General features: G+C 54.9%; 1 protein-coding gene across 1 annotated transcript in view; it reads left to right on the forward strand.

The window, feature by feature from the left end:
- The window catches only part of UBE3B (ubiquitin protein ligase E3B), a gene marked incomplete at both ends in the record, with an annotated part of 78,126 nt that overhangs the window by 12,316 nt on the left and 47,322 nt on the right, over nucleotides 1-18,488 (forward strand). Inside the window, 10 exons of the mRNA XM_080717531.1 lie at nucleotides 1,030-1,135; nucleotides 1,391-1,511; nucleotides 2,597-2,774; nucleotides 4,475-4,638; nucleotides 5,865-6,032; nucleotides 10,081-10,252; nucleotides 11,839-11,957; nucleotides 12,536-12,650; nucleotides 13,455-13,554; nucleotides 15,097-15,216. Of these exons, the coding sequence (XP_080573657.1) occupies nucleotides 1,030-1,135; nucleotides 1,391-1,511; nucleotides 2,597-2,774; nucleotides 4,475-4,638; nucleotides 5,865-6,032; nucleotides 10,081-10,252; nucleotides 11,839-11,957; nucleotides 12,536-12,650; nucleotides 13,455-13,554; nucleotides 15,097-15,216 (1,363 nt within the window). The remainder of the gene's footprint in view (nucleotides 1-1,029; nucleotides 1,136-1,390; nucleotides 1,512-2,596; nucleotides 2,775-4,474; nucleotides 4,639-5,864; nucleotides 6,033-10,080; nucleotides 10,253-11,838; nucleotides 11,958-12,535; nucleotides 12,651-13,454; nucleotides 13,555-15,096; nucleotides 15,217-18,488) is intronic.

The raw sequence follows: 18,488 nt of genomic DNA on the forward strand, positions 1-18,488 counted from the left end.
ATATTTTATTTGGAAACAGGGTCTCACTAAGTTGCTGAGAGCCTCACTAAGTAGCTGAGGCTGGCTTGGAACCCGCGCGATCTCCTGTCTCAGCCTCCCCAGCGCGGGGAGGACAAGCGTGCGCCGCCGCCGCGCCGGCCGAGTTTTCTTTTTTATGAAGTGAAATGTATCTGTCTCCCTGGGTCGGTTGTGTTTTTGATGTAGATTGTCTTTTCACTTTCTTGATGCTGTCTTTTTTTTGTTTTTGGTAGTAAGGATGGAACCCAGGGGCGTTCTGCCTCTAAGGAGTCATTCTTTGACCTAAAGTCTCAAAGACTTCTGGGTTTCCTTCTAAGAATTTTATAATTTTAATGATAAAACTAATATTTAGGTTTGTGATCCATTTTCAGTTCATTTTTATATACTATGTGAGATAAGGTTCATTATTTTATTTTCATATTTATCTTTTTCTGATTATGGAAGTATTAATAAATACTTATTGTAGAAAGCCTAGATAAAGCAGCAAAATGCAAGGAAAGAAAAGTTTCTCATGATTCTGCAACTCAGAGATGTACTGTTGACATTGTTTTCAATCTGCCTTCCCAGTCCTCTTTTGTATTAACATATTTATATATTTATGTCTGTGCCTTCACTGGTTAGCATCAGACCGCACATTCTTTGAAGTAGGCCTTCTGGGTACGCCACCACGAGCGGTGAGCGTGGAAACAGCTCTCAGTAGAGACCTTGGTGGCACCGCACACCAGAGGCCCCCTTCCCTCTCCTCACAGGCCCCCTGCTCCTCTCGCCGCTAGATACTTCTTATCTTGAGCTAGTCTTCCCCTGCCAGCAAAGCGTCACGGCGGGTCTGTCAGTGCCACGCAGTAAAGTGCTTGGACCTGAGCTGCCGCTGACTTCCGCCTCCTGGTGTGCGTCCCTTTTGGGGCTGCTTTTCCCAGACATGCCGGAAGCAGAAGTTCTGGGGTCAGAGGGCGGCGGGTGTGCTCCTTAGTGCTGCCCGCGCAGTGTCTGATCAGCCCCCTGTCTGTCTAGCCCCGTGATCGCTGCGCAGTTCTCAGACAATCTGGTGCGGCCGTTCCTCGTCCACATCATGTCCGTGCCTGCTCTCGCGACGCATCTCAGCACACTGACCCCTGAGGTAAGTGGGCTTTGTGAGTTTACCCCAACTCCAGTCCAAAAGGAAAAAGTTTTCTCTGCGAATTCTCCTTCCCTGGCTTTTCTGCTAAGCCAGAAGCCAGCGTAAATGCACTCATCTTAGTATCCCGAGAATGAGGTTCTCATCTGCGCCCGTCGCCGCCCGGGAGCTCAGTGGCACGGCCACGTGACTGGGGTGGCACAGCCTCGTGGGGGACTCCCCGCCAGGCCCCACTGTAACAGTCTGCCTTTGCCGCAGCGTCTCGCGGTTTTAGAATGTCATGACATGCTTCGTAGATTCATCCTGTTCTTACGACATGAGCACCGGTGCCGGGACATATGTGAAAGTTTAGAAGGCTGCCACACGCTGTGTCTAATGGGTGAGTGTTGGCAACTGGAATTTGATTACCTCTGGCTCAGGGAGGGGGCAAATGCTTTTGACTTTTCACCTGTTAGTTTTGGGTAATATTTGGAAGTACTTATTTAAAAAAAAAAAAAAAAGCATGTATTCAGATAGACAGTTAAAACAGGTCAAGCTGGGCATGGTGATGCACGCCCTAATCCCACTACTTGAGAACCCGAGACAGGAGGGTCAGGAATTCGAGGCCAGTGCTCAGTCACTAAGTGAGGCCCTGTTTCAAAGTAAAAAGGATTGGGAGCCTAGCTCAGCGGTAACGTGCCCCTGGGTTCATTCCCCAGTACCACAGATTTAAAAAAAAACAAAAAGAGAGGTAAAATTAAAAATGATTGGAAAGTACAGCTGGCAAGCTAGGTAAGCAATGTCAGTGGACATTAGGTTTGAGCCCTTGGCTTTTAGGCAGCCGAGGACAGAGTGCAGTGTGAGTTGCCTGGGTTCTTGATGCGGAAGTTGGCCTCGAGCAGAGGCGGTCCTGCTCCATAATGTGTCATTGCAGCCAAAGAGGGCCTTGTGGATAGGAGCTTTGCAGACAGTGGAGAGCCCTAAGTGTCATGGCTGGATGAGAGGAGCTGTAGGTAGAAGGGCTCTTGGGCCCGACCTTCACAGGGAGGTCTGCAGAGGCGCTAGAGCCTCGACGCAATGACGATCTGTGGTGAACATAGGAGCAGCGATCGCCCAGGCGTCCAGCGGGTCGCTTCTGTGTTACCCTGCGTCTTTCATGTTGCTATATCTGGGTTTTAGCCATCTGGAGGCCAAGTACCTCCGAGCACGGGATGCCCTGCGTGTTTCTTCATGTAGTCCTTGCACAGGCGGTAGGGACCATCATTCCAGTCTTGCAGATAAGGGGCACGTTGAGGAGGGGGCCGCGAGCCGTGCGGCCCGTCTGTGCAGAGCAAGGACTGGGAGTGAGCCGGCCTGTCGCTCCCCGACACCACAACGTGGCCCCGCGGAACCTCTGTGCCCCGCCGCTGGGCTGACTGCGCAGCGAGCAGGCCCGGGGTCAGCGAAGGGGCCGTCGGCGCGTCACAGCGGCCTTCTCTCTTGTAGGCAACCTCCTGCACTTGGGCTCCCTCAGCCCCGGAGTGCTGGAGGAAGAGACGGCTGGGTTTGTGAGTGTGCTCACGCAGATGCTGTGCTACTGCCAGAAGTACGTGTCCCAGAAGAAGTCCAACCTGACCCACTGGCACCCGGTCCTGGGCTGGTTCTCCCAGTCCGTGGATTACGGGTACGTCCTGGAGATGGCCGCGGCCTTCCCCTCCCTCCTGTCACCTCCCCTCTTCCCTCTTTCTTCCAGGTTATTATTTGTTTCCTATTATAAACACAATATGTGTTCATTGTATAAGACAGAGGTAAGACCAGAGTCGATGCCCTCCCTCATCTAGCTGCCCAGAGATGGCCTATGAGCCCCCTGAGTTTTCCCGTGTGAGGGCCTTTGTGCGGTAATGAGGTCCTGCGACTTTGCCTTTTGTAAAAATTGATTCAAAGACATATTTTTCAGAGTTGCTATATTTTTGGAGATGCTGAAACATGACAAAAGGTTCAAAGAGATAACACCATCTCAGATCCTTTTTTTCTCTTTTTTCCCTTTTTCTTTCTTTTCTTTTCTTTTTTTTTTTTTTCTTGGTGGTACTGGGATTCTTGGAAGGCTACACTCCAGGCTACACTCCCAGACCTATTTTATATATTTTTTTAAATTTGGAAACAGGGTCTCTTAAGCCAGAGAGACTGGCTTCGAACCTGCGCGATCCCCCTGTCTCCACCTCCCAAGCATGGGGATTACAAGTGTGCGCCACTATGCCCGGCCTCAGATCCTTTTTAAGAGGTGGAATATGCATTTTGAAATTTTTTTTTTTTTTTTTTTTTTTGGTGGCACTGGGGTTCCTGGAAGCCCTTCTACCTCCGGGCTACACTCCCAGACCTATTTTTTATATTTTTTTTATTTGGAAACAGGGTCTCTTAAGCCAGCAAGGCTGGCTCCGAATCAGCACGACCCTCCTGTTTCTGCCTCCCAAGCGCAGGGATTACAAGCGTGCGCCACGACGCCCGGCGAATTTTGAAAATTTTGAAAACTCAAAAATATTAGGCTAGAGGTCAAGGTAGCATGTCATGCGTGAGCCTCGTGCCCAGGCTTGGGAGGCACAGGTGCCGTGACATCCAGCAGCTCCCTTGCCCATGTCTGCCGAGGCCTGGGGTCCCTGGCAGGTGCCCTAGAGGCAGGAAGCTGAGGGCCAGGGGAGGAGGTCCCTGGGTTGACTCCCCTCCTGTGAGCCTGAGTGGTATCCTCGAGTCCTGGCAAAGTGGAAAAAGTCACCAAAGAACAGCCAACCCCATGCTCACACCTCGACCTGGAGTATAGCACACGTATGCTGGGATTCTGGAGGGTATGCTGCAGGGGCCACGTGGCAGGACAGCCACTCAGTGGGCAGCCAGCTCTCGGCTGCACTGCTCTCCACCTCAGCTTCCTGCTCTGAAATGTTGGGTAAGCACGGTCTCAGAGGACTGGAGGAGACGGTGTGTGCAGAGGGCCTACCAGCAGGCCTTGCTGACTCCCAGCGGGGGGGCACTGTATGTGGGCAGTGCTGGGGCCAGCCCGCAGGGGAGAGAGGAGGTGCTCCGTTGAGCTGGGTGTGGGGCTGCAGCTGTGGGCGAGTGAGGAGGACGGCACCACCAGCGAGGGAGCTTTGTCCACCTCGTGACCACTTTTCCAAGGCGACGGTGATGCACGGAGCCCAGGACTGGGGGAGCCGTGCACTGGCGGCGGCACCGGAGGGCCGGGTGGTGACAGACGTTAGCGCCTTCTCGTACCCGGTCCTGACTGCTCGTTCCTCTTCTTACCTTTCTGATTCTCTTTTCTGCCATGTTGAGTGCTGAGCGCCAGCTCCGCCTGGGCAGGCAGCAGAGGGCTGACCGCGGTCTCCCTCCTAGGCTCAACGAGTCGATGCACCTGGTCACGGGGCAGCTGCGGTTCCTGTGGGCGGCGCCTCTCATCCGCCTCTTCTTCAGCGACATCCTCAGCAAGAAGCTGCCCGCGCACCAGGAGCCGGCGCCCGCGCAGCCAGCCTCCCCACAGAACGTGCTCCCGGTGAAGAGTGAGTGGCCGAGCCGGCCCCCTTCCCCCCGTGGGCTCCCCGTGTGCAGGGGCTGTGGCTTCTCCCACAGCGGTTCAGAGGCCGCCTCCCCCAAACCCACACTTAGCACATCAGTGACCGGAAACAAGGGCCGGAGACGGACAGGTAGCGCACATCCCTGAGAGCCACTCGGCTGTCTCTCGACTTCAGTTTGGCTGTGAACTTTCTAGAGCCCAAATGAAAAGGGTTTCGTGGGCCCTTTTTCACAAAGGAAAGACAGAGAAGGCCTGTTTTTAGGGGATGCTGGACTTGCCTCGGCTGTCAGTTGTGAAACAAGTCTCCACATGTAGGTACCTGTAGAGGAGCCACGGAGCACAGCGGGGGCAGCCTCTCAGCAGCACCCCCCGGCAGACGGGGTGGGGCCTCCAACAACGCCTCCGTGGCGCGAGCCACCCCGTGTCCACCTCGTTTTCAGCTTCAGAGTAGCTTTTCTGCCACCACCTTGTTACGCTGGTCTTCTCGTGGATAGTCGTGCGCTTGGGCTCAGCAAATGTTACTTCAGCCAGATATGAGTGGGAAGCTTAGGGTGCCATCAGAACCAAGCACCAGTACTCGAGGTGTCAGGCCTCACTTCCTCCAAACGGCAGAAAAGTGAAACTCAGGCCAAGCAAGGTGGTGTACACCTGTAATCCCAATACTTGGGAGGGTGAGATAGGAGGATCGCAGGTTCGATGACAGCCTCGGCAATGTAGGGATCTTAGCAACCTAGCAAGACTCTGTTTCAAAAAAATTTTTTTTAAAAAAGGCTGGAAGTGTAGCTCAGAGATAGAATGTCCATAGGTTCAATCCCCAGTACCTCAAAAAGAAAGGAAAAGGAAAAGGAAAAGAAACTCAGCCCAGCCTGTGATTTATATCTTCTTCCCCTAATATGGTCCTCTGAATCTTTGTTTCTGTGGCTTCTGAGATTAGGGGGTAGCAATAAAAGGGGTGCATGTCAGAGTCCAATGTGCCTGGCTTGTCTTGAGAAATTTGGGGATATTCTGAAATGGTCTTTGGGTTGTACCTAAAATCCAGTTGTGAATGTCTTTCTGGTCTACCCCAAAGAAATGTCTTGAGCCGTCCACGCAGCAGCCCTGCTGCCTGGCCTGCCTTTGCTGTGGACTTTTGTCAGCTGCTCGTGCCTCGACCAGGTGGGATTTGGCAGACGTCTCAGCTTCTGCTCACGGTCCCTCCTTCCTCCGGGCCAGGTCTCCTCAAGCGAGCATTTCAGAAGTCCGCATCGGTCCGGAACATCCTGCGGCCCGTCGGGGGCAAGCGCGTCGACTCCGCGGAGGTGCAGAAGGTCTGCAACATCTGCGTGCTCTACCAGACTTCGCTGACCACCCTGACCCAGATCCGCCTGCAGATTCTCACAGGTGCGGCGTCCCCAGGCTGCTGGAAGCTCCCGGCTCCCAGGTGTGCTAGACGGGGTTTCTTAGAGTGGATTTTCTTCCTGGCTCCCTTGACTCACACAGCAGCTTTCTGAAGGAGGGTGTTTTGAGCTGGAGATCGGTGTGCCGCGGTGGAATAGCTCGAGCCCGGGACTTCGTTTTGTTCCCATCACCTGACTCCATTGTAGTTATGAGGTTCAACTCGCAGAGGTCCTTTTTTTCTGAATAAAAAACTAGAAAAGATAGGGAGGCTGAAGGGGAAAAACACAGCACCCTGAATCCCACACACACAGATACACTTGTGCCAGAGTGTGTCACACACATAACTGTATTTAAAACTGAAACGCACCATTATCTTCCCCTTCCATTCACCATTCTGTAAGCATTTTCACATCTCAGCAGTTCTTCAGAAACCTCATTTCTGTTGTCTGCATGATTCCTCATCGCATGGAGGTGCCCAGGAGTCTTCTTTTTGGCGGAGCCCTGTCAGAGACAGATTTGGCGGCAGGGCTTTTATTGCAGCTCCGCGGCGGTGGGGCTGTGTCGGCGCTGAGTACAGAGCCCTGCGGGGCGCGGGCTGAGGACCCCGCACTGGGCCATCTCCCACTCAGATGTGGCTGCTTCCACTGTCTTCCACACTCTCTTATTCATTCTTTAAATACTTGTAGAGCACTTGTATGTGAAAAGCACTGGGAATACAGAGGCGAATGAGACAGCCAGGGGCCCTGGCGCCCCGGGTTTATATTCGTGGGGAAACCAGCAACGTGCAAAAGTAGGTTCAATAAAATGATGGGCACGTGAACATCAGGAACAGAGTGTGGGTTTGGAGTGAGCAGGGGTTCTCGGCTGTGGCACCATTGACGCCGGGGGCTGGGTAGTCCTGGGCTGTAGTTGTTGTCCAGGGCACTGGACGATGTTGGCCAGCCTCTGGCCAGCAGCACCTTCCTCCCCCGGGGTTTCGAGCCACTGGCTCAGTAGCAGTGATGCTGATGGAAGCAGGTGTATTCCAGATGTGTTTTAGAGGTGTGGTCTGCGGGTCTTACTGCTCGAGTGGATTTGGGGCCTGAGGATTAAGGGTTTCATGGGTGATGCCAGGTGTAGGGCCTGAGTCCCTGTGAGGAGGGTAGTGCCCTCTGCTCAGCTGGGGAAGTCGGGGTGGGGAGCTGTTGGAGTTCCAGGTCCCTGCCAGGTGTGCAGGTGGAGGTGTTCAGAGGTGTGGAGACGTCAGCAGAGGGATGGAGTATAAGGCTCAGGACAGATTCATGATAGACCAGAGGGAGGAGAGATGGGCTGAGACTCTGTCTGAGGCTTTCCAGGACCCGAGGGCTGGGGAGCAGTGTGGGTGGGAGGTCTTGAGATTGCCTCCTGTGTCTAACTTTTTAAGATATGTTCACATCCAAGCTGATTTTCTCACATGAGAATCCAAAACTAAGCTTTTTAGCCAACACAAAATACACATTTTTAAGAATAAAAATAAATGTACTACGTTCTATTAGTTTAGCTATATATACATCAGATTTGAGAGAAAAATAACATTTTTTTCTTAAAATACTGTTTTTCTCCTCTCATAATTTACAAAGCGCCTCTGTTGATACATCCTTATGCCCCTCACAGCGCTGAGGCCTCGCTGGCCCTCTGATAGCACTTGCTGGGGCCCAGCATCTCCGCTTCTGGCTAAGCTGCCCAGGATGCGGCCCTCGGTGCCTGAGGCTCCGAGCCAGTATGTTATTCTACACCCTGAGCCATTCACAAAACATGAGGACAGTGTAACCTGTGTTAAATTGTGAGGTTTCTGTGTTACTTGGTGTATATGATATTACACAGACTACCTAAAAACTAGTTATAGCCGGGCATGGTGGAGCACACTTGTAATCCCAGCATTTGGGAGGCTGAGACAAGAGGATTGGAGTTTACAGCCTCAGCTACTTGGTGAGGCCCTTTGCAACTCAGTGAGACCTTGTTTCAAAGTAAAGAATAAAAAATAGAGCAGGGGGTGTAGCTCAGAGGTCGAATGCCCCTGGGTTCCATCCGCAGACCTGCAAAAAATTAAAATAAAATAAATAAGGCTGGGGGTGTAGCTCGGAGATAGAATGCCCCCTGGGTTCCATCCCCAGTACCACCAAAAAAAAACTAGTTATAAGTTGAGCACATATATAACCACTAAGCTGGTCAAGACACTTGCTTTTTAAACGTTTCTAGCCATGTCCTCTTACCCTTGCAAATGTGAGGTCAGACCTTTCGGGATTCTAGCTCAGTGGACGTTACATTTCTTAGCCGTCTCTACAGCCCTTCAGTTCCCCTATAAGCAGCCCCAGGTAGCACTGAACGCCCCCCCCCCCCGGCTATTGTATCTTCCTCCAGTTGTGCTTCATTTAAAATTAATAACCGCATGCTTTACACGGTGAGAGGTAGTGTAAGGGCTCAAATTTGGGCGATTCTTCCTTTCTGTGGGACACACCTTACCAGGTATTCAGTGACACAGAATTTCAGATCCCGACTGCCTGCCTGCCTGCCTGCCTGTCTTCTTTCTTTTCCTTTTCTATTTGTGTGTTTAGTTAGTTAAATATTATATATGGAGGGGTAGAGATTGAACTCAGGGGTATTCCACCTCCAAGCTACACCCCCAGCCCTATTTTTGTTTTTTATTTTGAAACAGCATCTCAGTACGTTACAGAGGTCCTTGCTAAGTGTCTGAGGCTGGCTGCCGACCTTCGAACCTCCTGTCTCAGCCTCCCAAGGTTTACAGGTGTACACCGCCATGCCCGGCCCAGATCCAGATACTCGGAATCACTAGCTGCATCCTTAAATTTAAAATACACCAGCAAGTCAGCCTTCGGGAAGCAGACTTAGAATGTCCTCGGCGTCACCGTCTTCTTCCCCAGGCTTCCTTTCGCTGGATCTTTTAGAGTGTCTCTGCTACAGCCTTTCGTTGCTTTACCGTTTGTAACAGAGCGATGGGAGCTGCCTATGGCAGGTTGGTGGCGCACACCTGCAGTCCCGGCACTTGGGAGGCCGAGACGGGGAGGTCATAGGTCAAAGGCCAGACTTAGCAATGTAGATCCTATTTCAAAAGAAAAAGTAAAAAGGGCCAGAGGTACAGCTCAGAGGTAAGGCCCCTGTGTTCAGTGCTTAGTACAGAAAAGAAAGTAAGGGATGACAATGAGAAGGAAGCTTCATAGGCGTGGGTGAGCCTGCAAGACTGTGGCCCGGCCCGGCCCTCTGCGTGTTCTTCTAAATAAATGAGCTGTCAGTCAGCTACAGGCGGCCGAGCGGTCAGATCAGACCATGTTAAATGAGAAAAAATGCCACGCTGTGACGAGTCCCGCCTGCCCGCTTCTGAAGCAGAGCTTTCTGGAGTCCTCTGCTCCTGACCCCTGTCCCAGTGCTTTTCTGCTCAGTTAAACTCTGCTAAGTATTATTTGTCTCAGGATTTTCTGGCCCACAGAGTCTGAAAATACTTATTTCTAGCCCTTTCCAGAAAAAAACCAAAAAAACAAAAATAACCCTCGCTGACCCCTGATTTAGAACATCGTTACTAAGTCAGGCCGGCCTGGGTTCTCTTTCTGGCTGTGACACCTAGTGACTGTGTGGTCCTCAGCAGATTCCTCAGCCTCTTTGTGCTCTGGTTCCTTCCTTCATGAATAGAGGTGACCTTGGGCTTCACAGGCGGACGGGAGCCGGTGCACAGCAGCTGGTTAGGGTGAGCGCCACCAAAGACATGTCATCATCACCGCGGGGCTCCTGGTGAAATGCGGCAAATGTTCACTGACTTAAGTGTTGTGTTTTCCTGTGAAAAGGAGAAATAACAGACTAGTCATAGATTCCCAAACTGGTTCGGTTTACTGCGCTCTTTCAAGAACGTTACTCAGCACCCCTGGAAACCATCTTCCTTAAGCGAATAACCAGAAGACTGTAGCGGGTAAACTGCATCGTCCCCGCCCGCCCGCCCGCCCTGGTGCCCGGGGGCTGTACCCCCGGGCTCTGCACCTGATGGAGCCCCACCTGAAGCCTGGGTTTCTCTGTCCTTTTGCAGGTCTCACTTACCTTGATGACCTGCTGCCCAAACTGTGGGCGTTTATCTGTGAGCTGGGGCCCCACGGGGGGCTCAAGCTCTTCTTGGAATGCCTCAACAATCACACTGAAGAGCCCCAGCAGCTCTTGGCCATGCTGATGCTGTTCTGTGACTGCTCCCGGCACCTCATCACGTAGGTGAACTGCGGGGCGAGGCCCTCCCAGACCCCGAGACGCAGCTGCAGTGTCAGCAGGCAGGGACTGCTGCTGCAGCCGTGGCGCGCGTGGGCCGGTGTGCGGGGAGCTGGGTGTGCAGATGCCTGTCTCGGCCCCAGCTGCTCCGAGAGGCCGAGGCAGGAGGGCCGGTGCTGCCAGGAGTTTGACAGCAGCCTGGGCCACGCAGGAAAACCCTGTCTCAACAGGGACAATCAGACCAGAAAACTCTGCCAAGCAGGCAGCGCACGTAGGCGTTCCTCCATTGGCATTTCTCTTCCTGTCACTGCAGAGTCAGGACCACAGTGTGTGGGCTTTGGGGGCTTCTGGCGATGGGATCAAGTCAGGGCTTCGTCATTCACACACCACGCTAGGCAGAGTCCTGGGGAGAGCTGAGCCAGGGCACGGAGCCGCTCAGCCATACACTGGAGCTCCCGGGGTCGGGGGTCCCGCCTCTGCCAGACTCACTGTCCTCTCTAGAAATGGGAATAACAGCAGCAGCCGCTTCTCAGGCACTGGTGAGGGTGAGAAGAGAGGATGCCGGCACAGCCGGCACAGGAAGAGCTGGGACGTGCTGGCCGGTGCTCCTCATTACCTAGCCTTGGGAGTCGCCTAACCTCTCTGAGCCTCAGGCATGTTATTATGGAGATGCTACGGCCAATCTGGGAAAGAGTAAATAAGAAAGAAACTCCCCATCCTCAGTCCAGCGCCAGGCAGAGCAGGAAGTTAACAAATGGTAGACCCAGTCAGCCCCCTTGCTTTTTAAACGCAAGCGTCTACGCATGTATTTGGTGTTCTCTTAATTTCACTGTTTGCCAAAAGGCTGGTGAAGAATACTAAGGTAGAAAGGACCTTAGGCTGGAAGACCTCGCAGGAGGGGACGGCCATGCACGTGCCGAGGGGCTGAGCGAGGAGGGCAGGGCTCTAGAGCAGCTGGCGTGAGCGCAGGGCCTGTTGGGCTGGGAAGACGCTCCTCAGGGCCGAGAGGGAGTCGTAGAACAGAGTGCTCGTGGTGGGTTTAGATTTTTAGCTACAGCTCTGTCTCCATATTCATCCATTCATGTATTCTTTTAAACATTTATTCATTCACTCGCCAATACCAGGGGCCCCAGAGCCCGTCCTCGATGAGGACCAAGGCCCCACAGCCTTCCTCAGGGAGCACAGACACCGAGTCAGGAGCCCGCACACTGAGGCAGGAAACAAGCGTGCAGGTCCTTCTGGCTGGGGACCTAGGCGAGCGGAGCCCAGTGTTTTTTAATTGCTTTGGTTATTTCTTTACCATCGGCAATTTCAAGTAAGGAGAAAGTAGAAAACCCAGCAGCCCCTCACAGGCCGCCATGAACTCACAGTGGTCAGCGCGTGGCCATCTTGTTCCCCAAGCCCCTGCAGCTGGCCTCCTCGTCACAGGGAAGCCGCGCCCTCGCATCTCAACATTGGCTCTGATAGGAATTAGTCATTAGAGAGAGAGCTCATTTCTTAAACACATTGATTTTGTCTGTAGGGACTAAGATCTCATTTCTTTCCTTTTCTTGGTGGGAAATTCTGAATAGTGTTCTGCCTGCTTTAGGATTCTTGATGACATTGAAGTGTATGAAGAACAAATATCATTCAAACTGGAAGAGCTGGTCACCATCTCCTCGTTCCTGAACTCCTTCGTGTTCAAGATGATCTGGGATGGAATCGTCGGTACGGTAAAGGTGTCCGGCATTGTCGGACTGAGGCTGTCCTCAGGGAGGCCACAGAGTCGGCCTGCTCTTCGCTCCTGTGCGGGCCGAGGTTAATAGCCTGTACACCTGCTCACGGCCAGCTGCGCCTCTCCCCTCAATGGCATGCAAGGGGAGTGGCATGGTTGTGAGTCTCAGTTGCCCCGGCGGCTCAGGATCTGCACGCACGCCGGGGATGCCTGGTGACGATTAACATCACCCTGAATCTCCTTTGGGTTTCCCACCTTCACATCTGTGAGGATAGACGTGCCAGTTCACGTTTCTAGAGTTCTGTCTCCTGGAATGTTCCCTGGTGTTCAGCACAAAGCCCTCGGAGTGAAAAGGGCCTTTGGACCGGATGCTAGCGGGGGCCACCGTGAGTGTCTGAGACACACAGGCCCTGCGGGCGCTTGGGACATTCCCGGGGACCTTTCGAGGCTTCCAGTTCCACAGAAGACCTAAGCGAGGGTGCCCAAGGCTTGTGCCCGGGAGGCGAGCACTGTCCTTGCCCTTCCGGCTCGGCCCTCCCACCAGCGTGACCTCTGCCTGCTTGCCCCACAGAGAACGCCAAGGGCGAGGCGCTGGAGCTCTTCCAGTCTGTCCATGGGTGGCTCATGGTGCTGTACGAGCGGGACTGCCGGCGGCGCTTTGCGCCCGAGGACCACTGGCTGCGAAAGTGAGCGGGGTGCGGAGGGCGAGGCGGCGTGGCACGGCGCCTGGGCGGCTGGGTGGAGGGAGGCCCCTTCCCTCTCCTCTTCCCTCTGTTGTCTGTGGAGAGACTCTGTTCCTGTGAGGGCTGGCGGGATGGTCAGCGCCAGTCGCTCTGTTACGCCCTGATGAGTTAATTCACAGCAGCACAGCCAGGCCCATCGGCAGCTTCTTTCTTATTCACGCTGGGAAGAGTGGAACTTCCCGCTGACTTGCACGGCCAGGGCATGAGGGCTAGATCACGGTGTTTACCGGCAGAATGACCTGAAAACTGCTTTTATTTTTTGGGGGGATGGATACTGGGAATTGAACCCAAGGGCATTCTACCTCCAGCTACACCCCTAGACCTATTTTTTTATTTTGAAACAATCTTGCTAGGTTGTTGAGAGTCTCACTACTTTCTGAGGCAGTATTCGAACCTGCAATCCTCCTGTCTCAGCCTCCGTGCTCCCAAATACTGGGATTACAAGCATGTGCCACCATACCCAGCTTGCTCTCGGGGTTTGGGGGGTATGAAGGGGTGGAATCCGAGAGTGCACCAGTGTTTCTACCCGTGGCGTGTCAGCTCTGCTAGAGAGCGAGGCCTCACAAGCTGTCATAAAGGCCCCCGTGGTGCCGCCCCGCCCCATTGCTGCTGCGTGGGTACGGCGCAGTAGCTCACGGGTAAGGGAGGGCTGTGGCTGTGACCCAGGGGCTTCACCACAGAGGCAATGCATACGGACCATGTGCTAGAGAGAGGTTTAATAACCCCAAACCTGTCTTTCCAATTAAGGGATCTCAAACCTAGTGTGCTCTTCCAAGAACTCGACAAGGATCGGAAGCGGGCGCAGTTGATCCTGCAGTACATCCCCCATGTCATTCCGCACAGAAACGTGAGTCTCGCCCAGAGCGGGGTCGCTGCTGGTGCTCTGGCCCGGTGATGCCCGGCTCCCCACCTTTAGAGCCATTGGCAGGGACCGAGATCACTCCTCCTGCAGACTCTACAGCGGCTCTTCTTACCAGAGCAGCCTGCCCTGAGTGCTGGTACAGAGATGAAGAATGGTGGGTGGGTGGGTGTGCGCCTCAGGGAGGGCTGGCCCCACGAGGCGAGGGGGAGGGAGAGAACTGCAAGCAAAGTGCCCAGAGCCCCTGTTGAGGAGGACGGCAACACATGGTCTGGACGGCTGAGGGAGGGTCAGGAAAGGGAAATGGGGCTGGGAGTTGCCAGCTTAGAGCAAGAAGCGCATATGCACTACAGCCAGGAGCTTGGGTTTCAGCCAGACCACAGCGGGGTCTTCGGCTCTGAGCTGTACTTTAGAGAGATGCTGCCGTGATGCAGAGGGCTAGCTAGAGGCGGGGCATTGAGGCCGTCGGGCTTGCACAAAGGAGAGGCCACCAGAGGAGAAAGATGGCCACATCAGGAGAGAGGGGCCAGCACCTAAGGCCTCTAAGAAAACGAGAGCTGTCCGCAAATCCAGGATTAATTCCACAGTTAACCGCCTTGGGGGTGAAGCAGCTCTAGCCCCCCTTAGAGGCCAGTGGCTATTGCCTTTTCTAGTAGCAGCCTGTTTACGTGTAGAGTTGATACATGACTAGAGCGGCCACCAGGGCCTCCATTAGTGCACCTGTCGGTGTGATTCACATTGTGGCTGTTACCTTTGTACTGACTAAAGCTCCTGACTGTTTGGGAGATCCCCACTCCTTGGAGCAGCAGCTGTGATTGGAGTGTGTGCACATCAGCTAACTCCCTGAGCATGGGCACAGTCGTGATTCCAGGCTCAGATGGTGCAGAGGATTATGTTCACGGCTGGCCATGCCACGGTGCACACCAGCTAGTCCTGCTCATGGGAGGCTGAGGCAGAGGGGTTCAAGACCAGCCTGGGCAACAGTCAGACTCTGCCTCTTAAAAGAAAAAAAAAAAAGGGAGCTGGGCATGGTGGTACACGCTTTAATTTCAGCATTTGGGAGGCTGAGACAGGAGAATCATGGTTCGAGGACAGCCTCAGCTACTTTTTAATGCGGCCCCTTAGAATACCCCTGGGTTCCATACCCAGTACCGCAAAAAAACAAAAAAAAAAAAAAACAAAAAAAAAAAACAAAAAAAAAACAAAAAAAAAAAACTAGGGCTGGGGGTGTAGCTTGGAGGTAGAATACCCCTGGGTTACACACACACACACACACACACACACACACACACACTCACTCAATCAATCAATAAAGGGGCCCATCTCAGGCTTACGAGTGCAGTGGGGAAGGGGTGCTGGAGCTTGAACGCAGAGCCGCTGTGCCACTGACCTGCACCCCAGTCCTTTGAAAAGTATGGTTGTGCTAATTTGCCTAGGCTGGCCTCAAACTTTCAATCGCCCTGCGCAGGCACCAAGCTTCCCGTCCTGGTTGCTGTTCATGTGACCTAAGTGTTTCTTGGGTCGTTTCAGAGAGTTCTCCTGTTCAGAAACATGGTTACCAAGGAGAAGGAGCGGCTGGGGCTCGTGGAGACCAGCTCTGCCTCCCCGCACGTCACGCACATCACCATCCGCCGGTCCCGCATGTTGGAGGTGAGTGAGCAGCCGCAGGAGCGCATTGCCGGCCTATGTGCTCCGTCAGGTGGGTCTTACAGGCAGGAGCTCCTGCCTCCCAGCCCGCCTCGGGACTCTCAATCAGGCTCTGGGGACTGGCTGTCGACCGCCCCAACAGCTGCTCGATGAACCATGTCCTCTGCTGGGGACCCATGGCCTCTTTTGCCTCGAGAGGGGATGGGCTAGAGTGCTGGAGTCCTTGTGCCTCCCTGCAGGCCGCTGGGAATGAGGACGGGAGCTCGGCTGCAGCGGCCCCTGCCTTCTGCACCTGCCCAGGCCCCTCTGCCCACGAGCACTGTCCCTACGGGCACTCTTCACTCTGTGAAGGCGGCGCAGGTGGATGGGGATGTTTCGCGGTACCTTTCTGCCAAGCTGCCCGCCTGAGCCGGACCCAGTGGTGTGAGGTTAGAGACCAGGGCCGCATCCTCAGGTGCTCCCCAGGGTCAGGAGTTGGTCATCGCTACCGAGGGTTCTGGGGTGAGCGCAAGGCCCGTGGATCCCAGCCACGGGAAGCCTGCTCCTCTGTGGGAGGTTGCACTTAGCTCACCCGACAACAGGCCGCTGGATGGCGTCATGGTGTGTGACCTCCCTGGGCGCCTCCGGGGTTGTGAGTGCTCAGCCCACCAGCACGGCGCTGCTGACCGCCTGCACGCCGCCATTCCCAGGAGCGCTCAGCTCGATTCATCTCCTGCATTTCTCTCTAGACCTCTGATTGCACTCTGGCCTGAGATCTCATTTGTGTGTTACCAGAGTAAGACAGTCAGGGTGCCACCACAGCTCAGGGCGCACAGCCGCCCCCTTGGTGCCCAGCAGCAGCCTCCCTCCTGTGTCTCTGTCCCTCTGCACTGAGTGCACGCCACGTTTGTGGACCGCCACAGCAGACCAACACCAGGAGCTTAGAGAAGGCAGCATGTGTTACACTGCCCATGGTTTTGACATTTGTAGGGACAGAGAACAGGTGGCCACAGGGCCCCTGCAGGTCGTGTGCATGAGCACAGCTGGAACCAGCTGGGTGCGCCTCCTTGCAGGAGTATTTTGTTTGCTGAGCAAATAGAAATGTTCCCCACTGCTGCAGTTCCCTCCCGCTTCCTTTGAAGTGTAACCTCTAGGCCAGTGCGCCCCTACTCAAAGAAAACAGCCCATGAGTGAGTGAGGGGCAGGTGACAGCTGGCCTCGGCTCGGCCTGGGAGCAGTGGAGAGGCTCCCAGGCTTCTGGCTAGCCTCCGGGTGTGCAGGAGTCAGAATCCCCGGCTATGCGTGACGTCCTCTGAGCTAATGCGCTTGTAAGGACCTGGAGGGTGTGTAATTCCCGCTGGGCTCTGCGTGTGGGCCACCGGTTTGCAGCCTCTGCTTTGACCGAGAAAGAAGCGGCTCACGGTGCTGTGCTGTTCCCTCTCCAGCACTTTCCTCTCAGATGCTCCCCGTCTTCAGAGGTCCTTGGGCGCCCGGCCATCACACCCCACACTGGGGCCGGCACCCGCCCGTGGAGGAGTTGGGTGACGTGGAGTGGTGCCTCCTGTGGGCAGCGGGAGCCCTGGCTTCCTCCGTGAGCCTTACTGCTTATGGCACCAGTCATGTAGGGCGTGTGTGTGTGTGTGTGTGTGTTGTACTGGGGATTGAACCCAGGGGCATTCTATCTCCGAGTTGTACCTTAGCCCTGTTTTAGTTTTTGTTTTTAAACACAGTTTCACTAGGTTGCTGCAGGTCTTATTGTTGAGCACATTCTCACAAAACTGAACTAGGGAGGGGAGGGGCATTTATCATTGCCCCCCAGTTCTTAGGGTGTGGTGTGGCTTGGCCATTAGAATGAGTGGACACAGGACATCAGGCTGGCTGGGCTCTTAGCTGCCTTGACCTCCGTGGCTGGTGTACGGTCTGTGCTTCTCTGAGGCCTCTAGGTGCTGGTGTGCAGGGCTGTGCTTCTCTGAGGCCTCTAGGTGCTGGTCTGCGGTCTGTGCTTCTCTGAGTCCTCTAGGTGCTGGTCTGCGGGCCGTGCTTCTCTGAGGCCTCTAGGTGCTGGTCTGCGGGCCGTGCTTCTCTGAGGCCTCTAGGTGCTGGTCTGCGGCCTGTGCTTCTCTGAGTCCTCTAGGTGCTGGTCTGCGGGCCGTGCTTCTCTGAGGCCTCTAGGTGCTGGTCTGCGGGCCGTGTTTCTCTGAGGCCTCTAGGTGCTGGTCTGCGGGCCGTGCTTCTCTGAGGCCTCTAGGTGCTGGTCTGCGGCCTGTGCTTCTCTGAGTCCTCTAGGTGCTGGTCTGCGGGCCGTGCTTCTCTGAGGCCTCTAGGTGCTGGTCTGCGGGCCGTGCTTCTCTGAGGCCTCTAGGTGCTGGTCTGCGGTCTGTGCTTCTCTGAGGCCTCTAGGTGCTGGTGTGCAGGGCCGTGCTTCTCTGAGGCCTCTAGGTGCTGGTCTGCGGTCTGTGCTTCTCTGAGTCCTCTAGGTGCTGGTGTGCAGGGCCGTGCTTCTCTGAGGCCTCTAGGTGCTGGTCTGCGGGCCGTGCTTCTCTGAGGCCTCTAGGTGCTGGTCTGCGGTCTGTGCTTCTCTGAGTCCTCTAGGTGCTGGTGTGCAGGGCCGTGCTTCTCTGAGGCCTCTAGGTGCTGGTCTGCGGTCTGTGCTTCTCTGAGTCCTCTAGGTGCTGGTGTGCAGGGCCGTGCTTCTCTGAGGCCTCTAGGTGCTGGTCTGCGGTCTGTGCTTCTCTGAGGCCTCTAGGTGCTGGTGTGCAGGGCCGTGCTTCTCTGAGGCCTCTAGGTGCTGGTCTGCGGTCTGTGCTTCTCTGAGGCCTCTAGGTGCTGGTGTGCAGGGCCGTGCTTCTCTGAGGCCTCTAGGTGCTGGTCTGCGGTCTGTGCTTCTCTGAGTCCTCTAGGTGCTGGTGTGCAGGGCCGTGCTTCTCTGAGGCCTCTAGGTGCTGGTCTGCGGTCTGTGCTTCTCTGAGTCCTCTAGGTGCTGGTGTGCGGGCCGTGCTTCTCTGAGGCCCCTAGGTGCTGGTGTGCGGTCTGTGCTTCTCTGAGGCCTCTAGGTGCTGGTCTGCGGTCTGTGCTTCTCTGAGGCCTCTAGGTGCTGGTGTGCAGGGCCGTGCTTCTCTGAGGCCTCTAGGTGCTGGTGTGCGGGCCGTGCTTCTCTGAGGCCCCTAGGTGCTGGTGTGCGGTCTGTGCTTCTCTGAGGCCTCTAGGTGCTGGTGTGCGGTCTGTGCTTCTCTGAGGCCTCTAGGTGCTGGTCTGCGGTCTGTGCTTCTCTGAGGCCCCTAGGTGCTGGTGTGCGG

The sequence above is a fragment of the Muscardinus avellanarius genome (assembly GCF_963383645.1).
Source record: "Muscardinus avellanarius genome assembly, chromosome: 21".
NCBI classification, from domain to species: Eukaryota; Metazoa; Chordata; class Mammalia; order Rodentia; family Gliridae; genus Muscardinus; species Muscardinus avellanarius.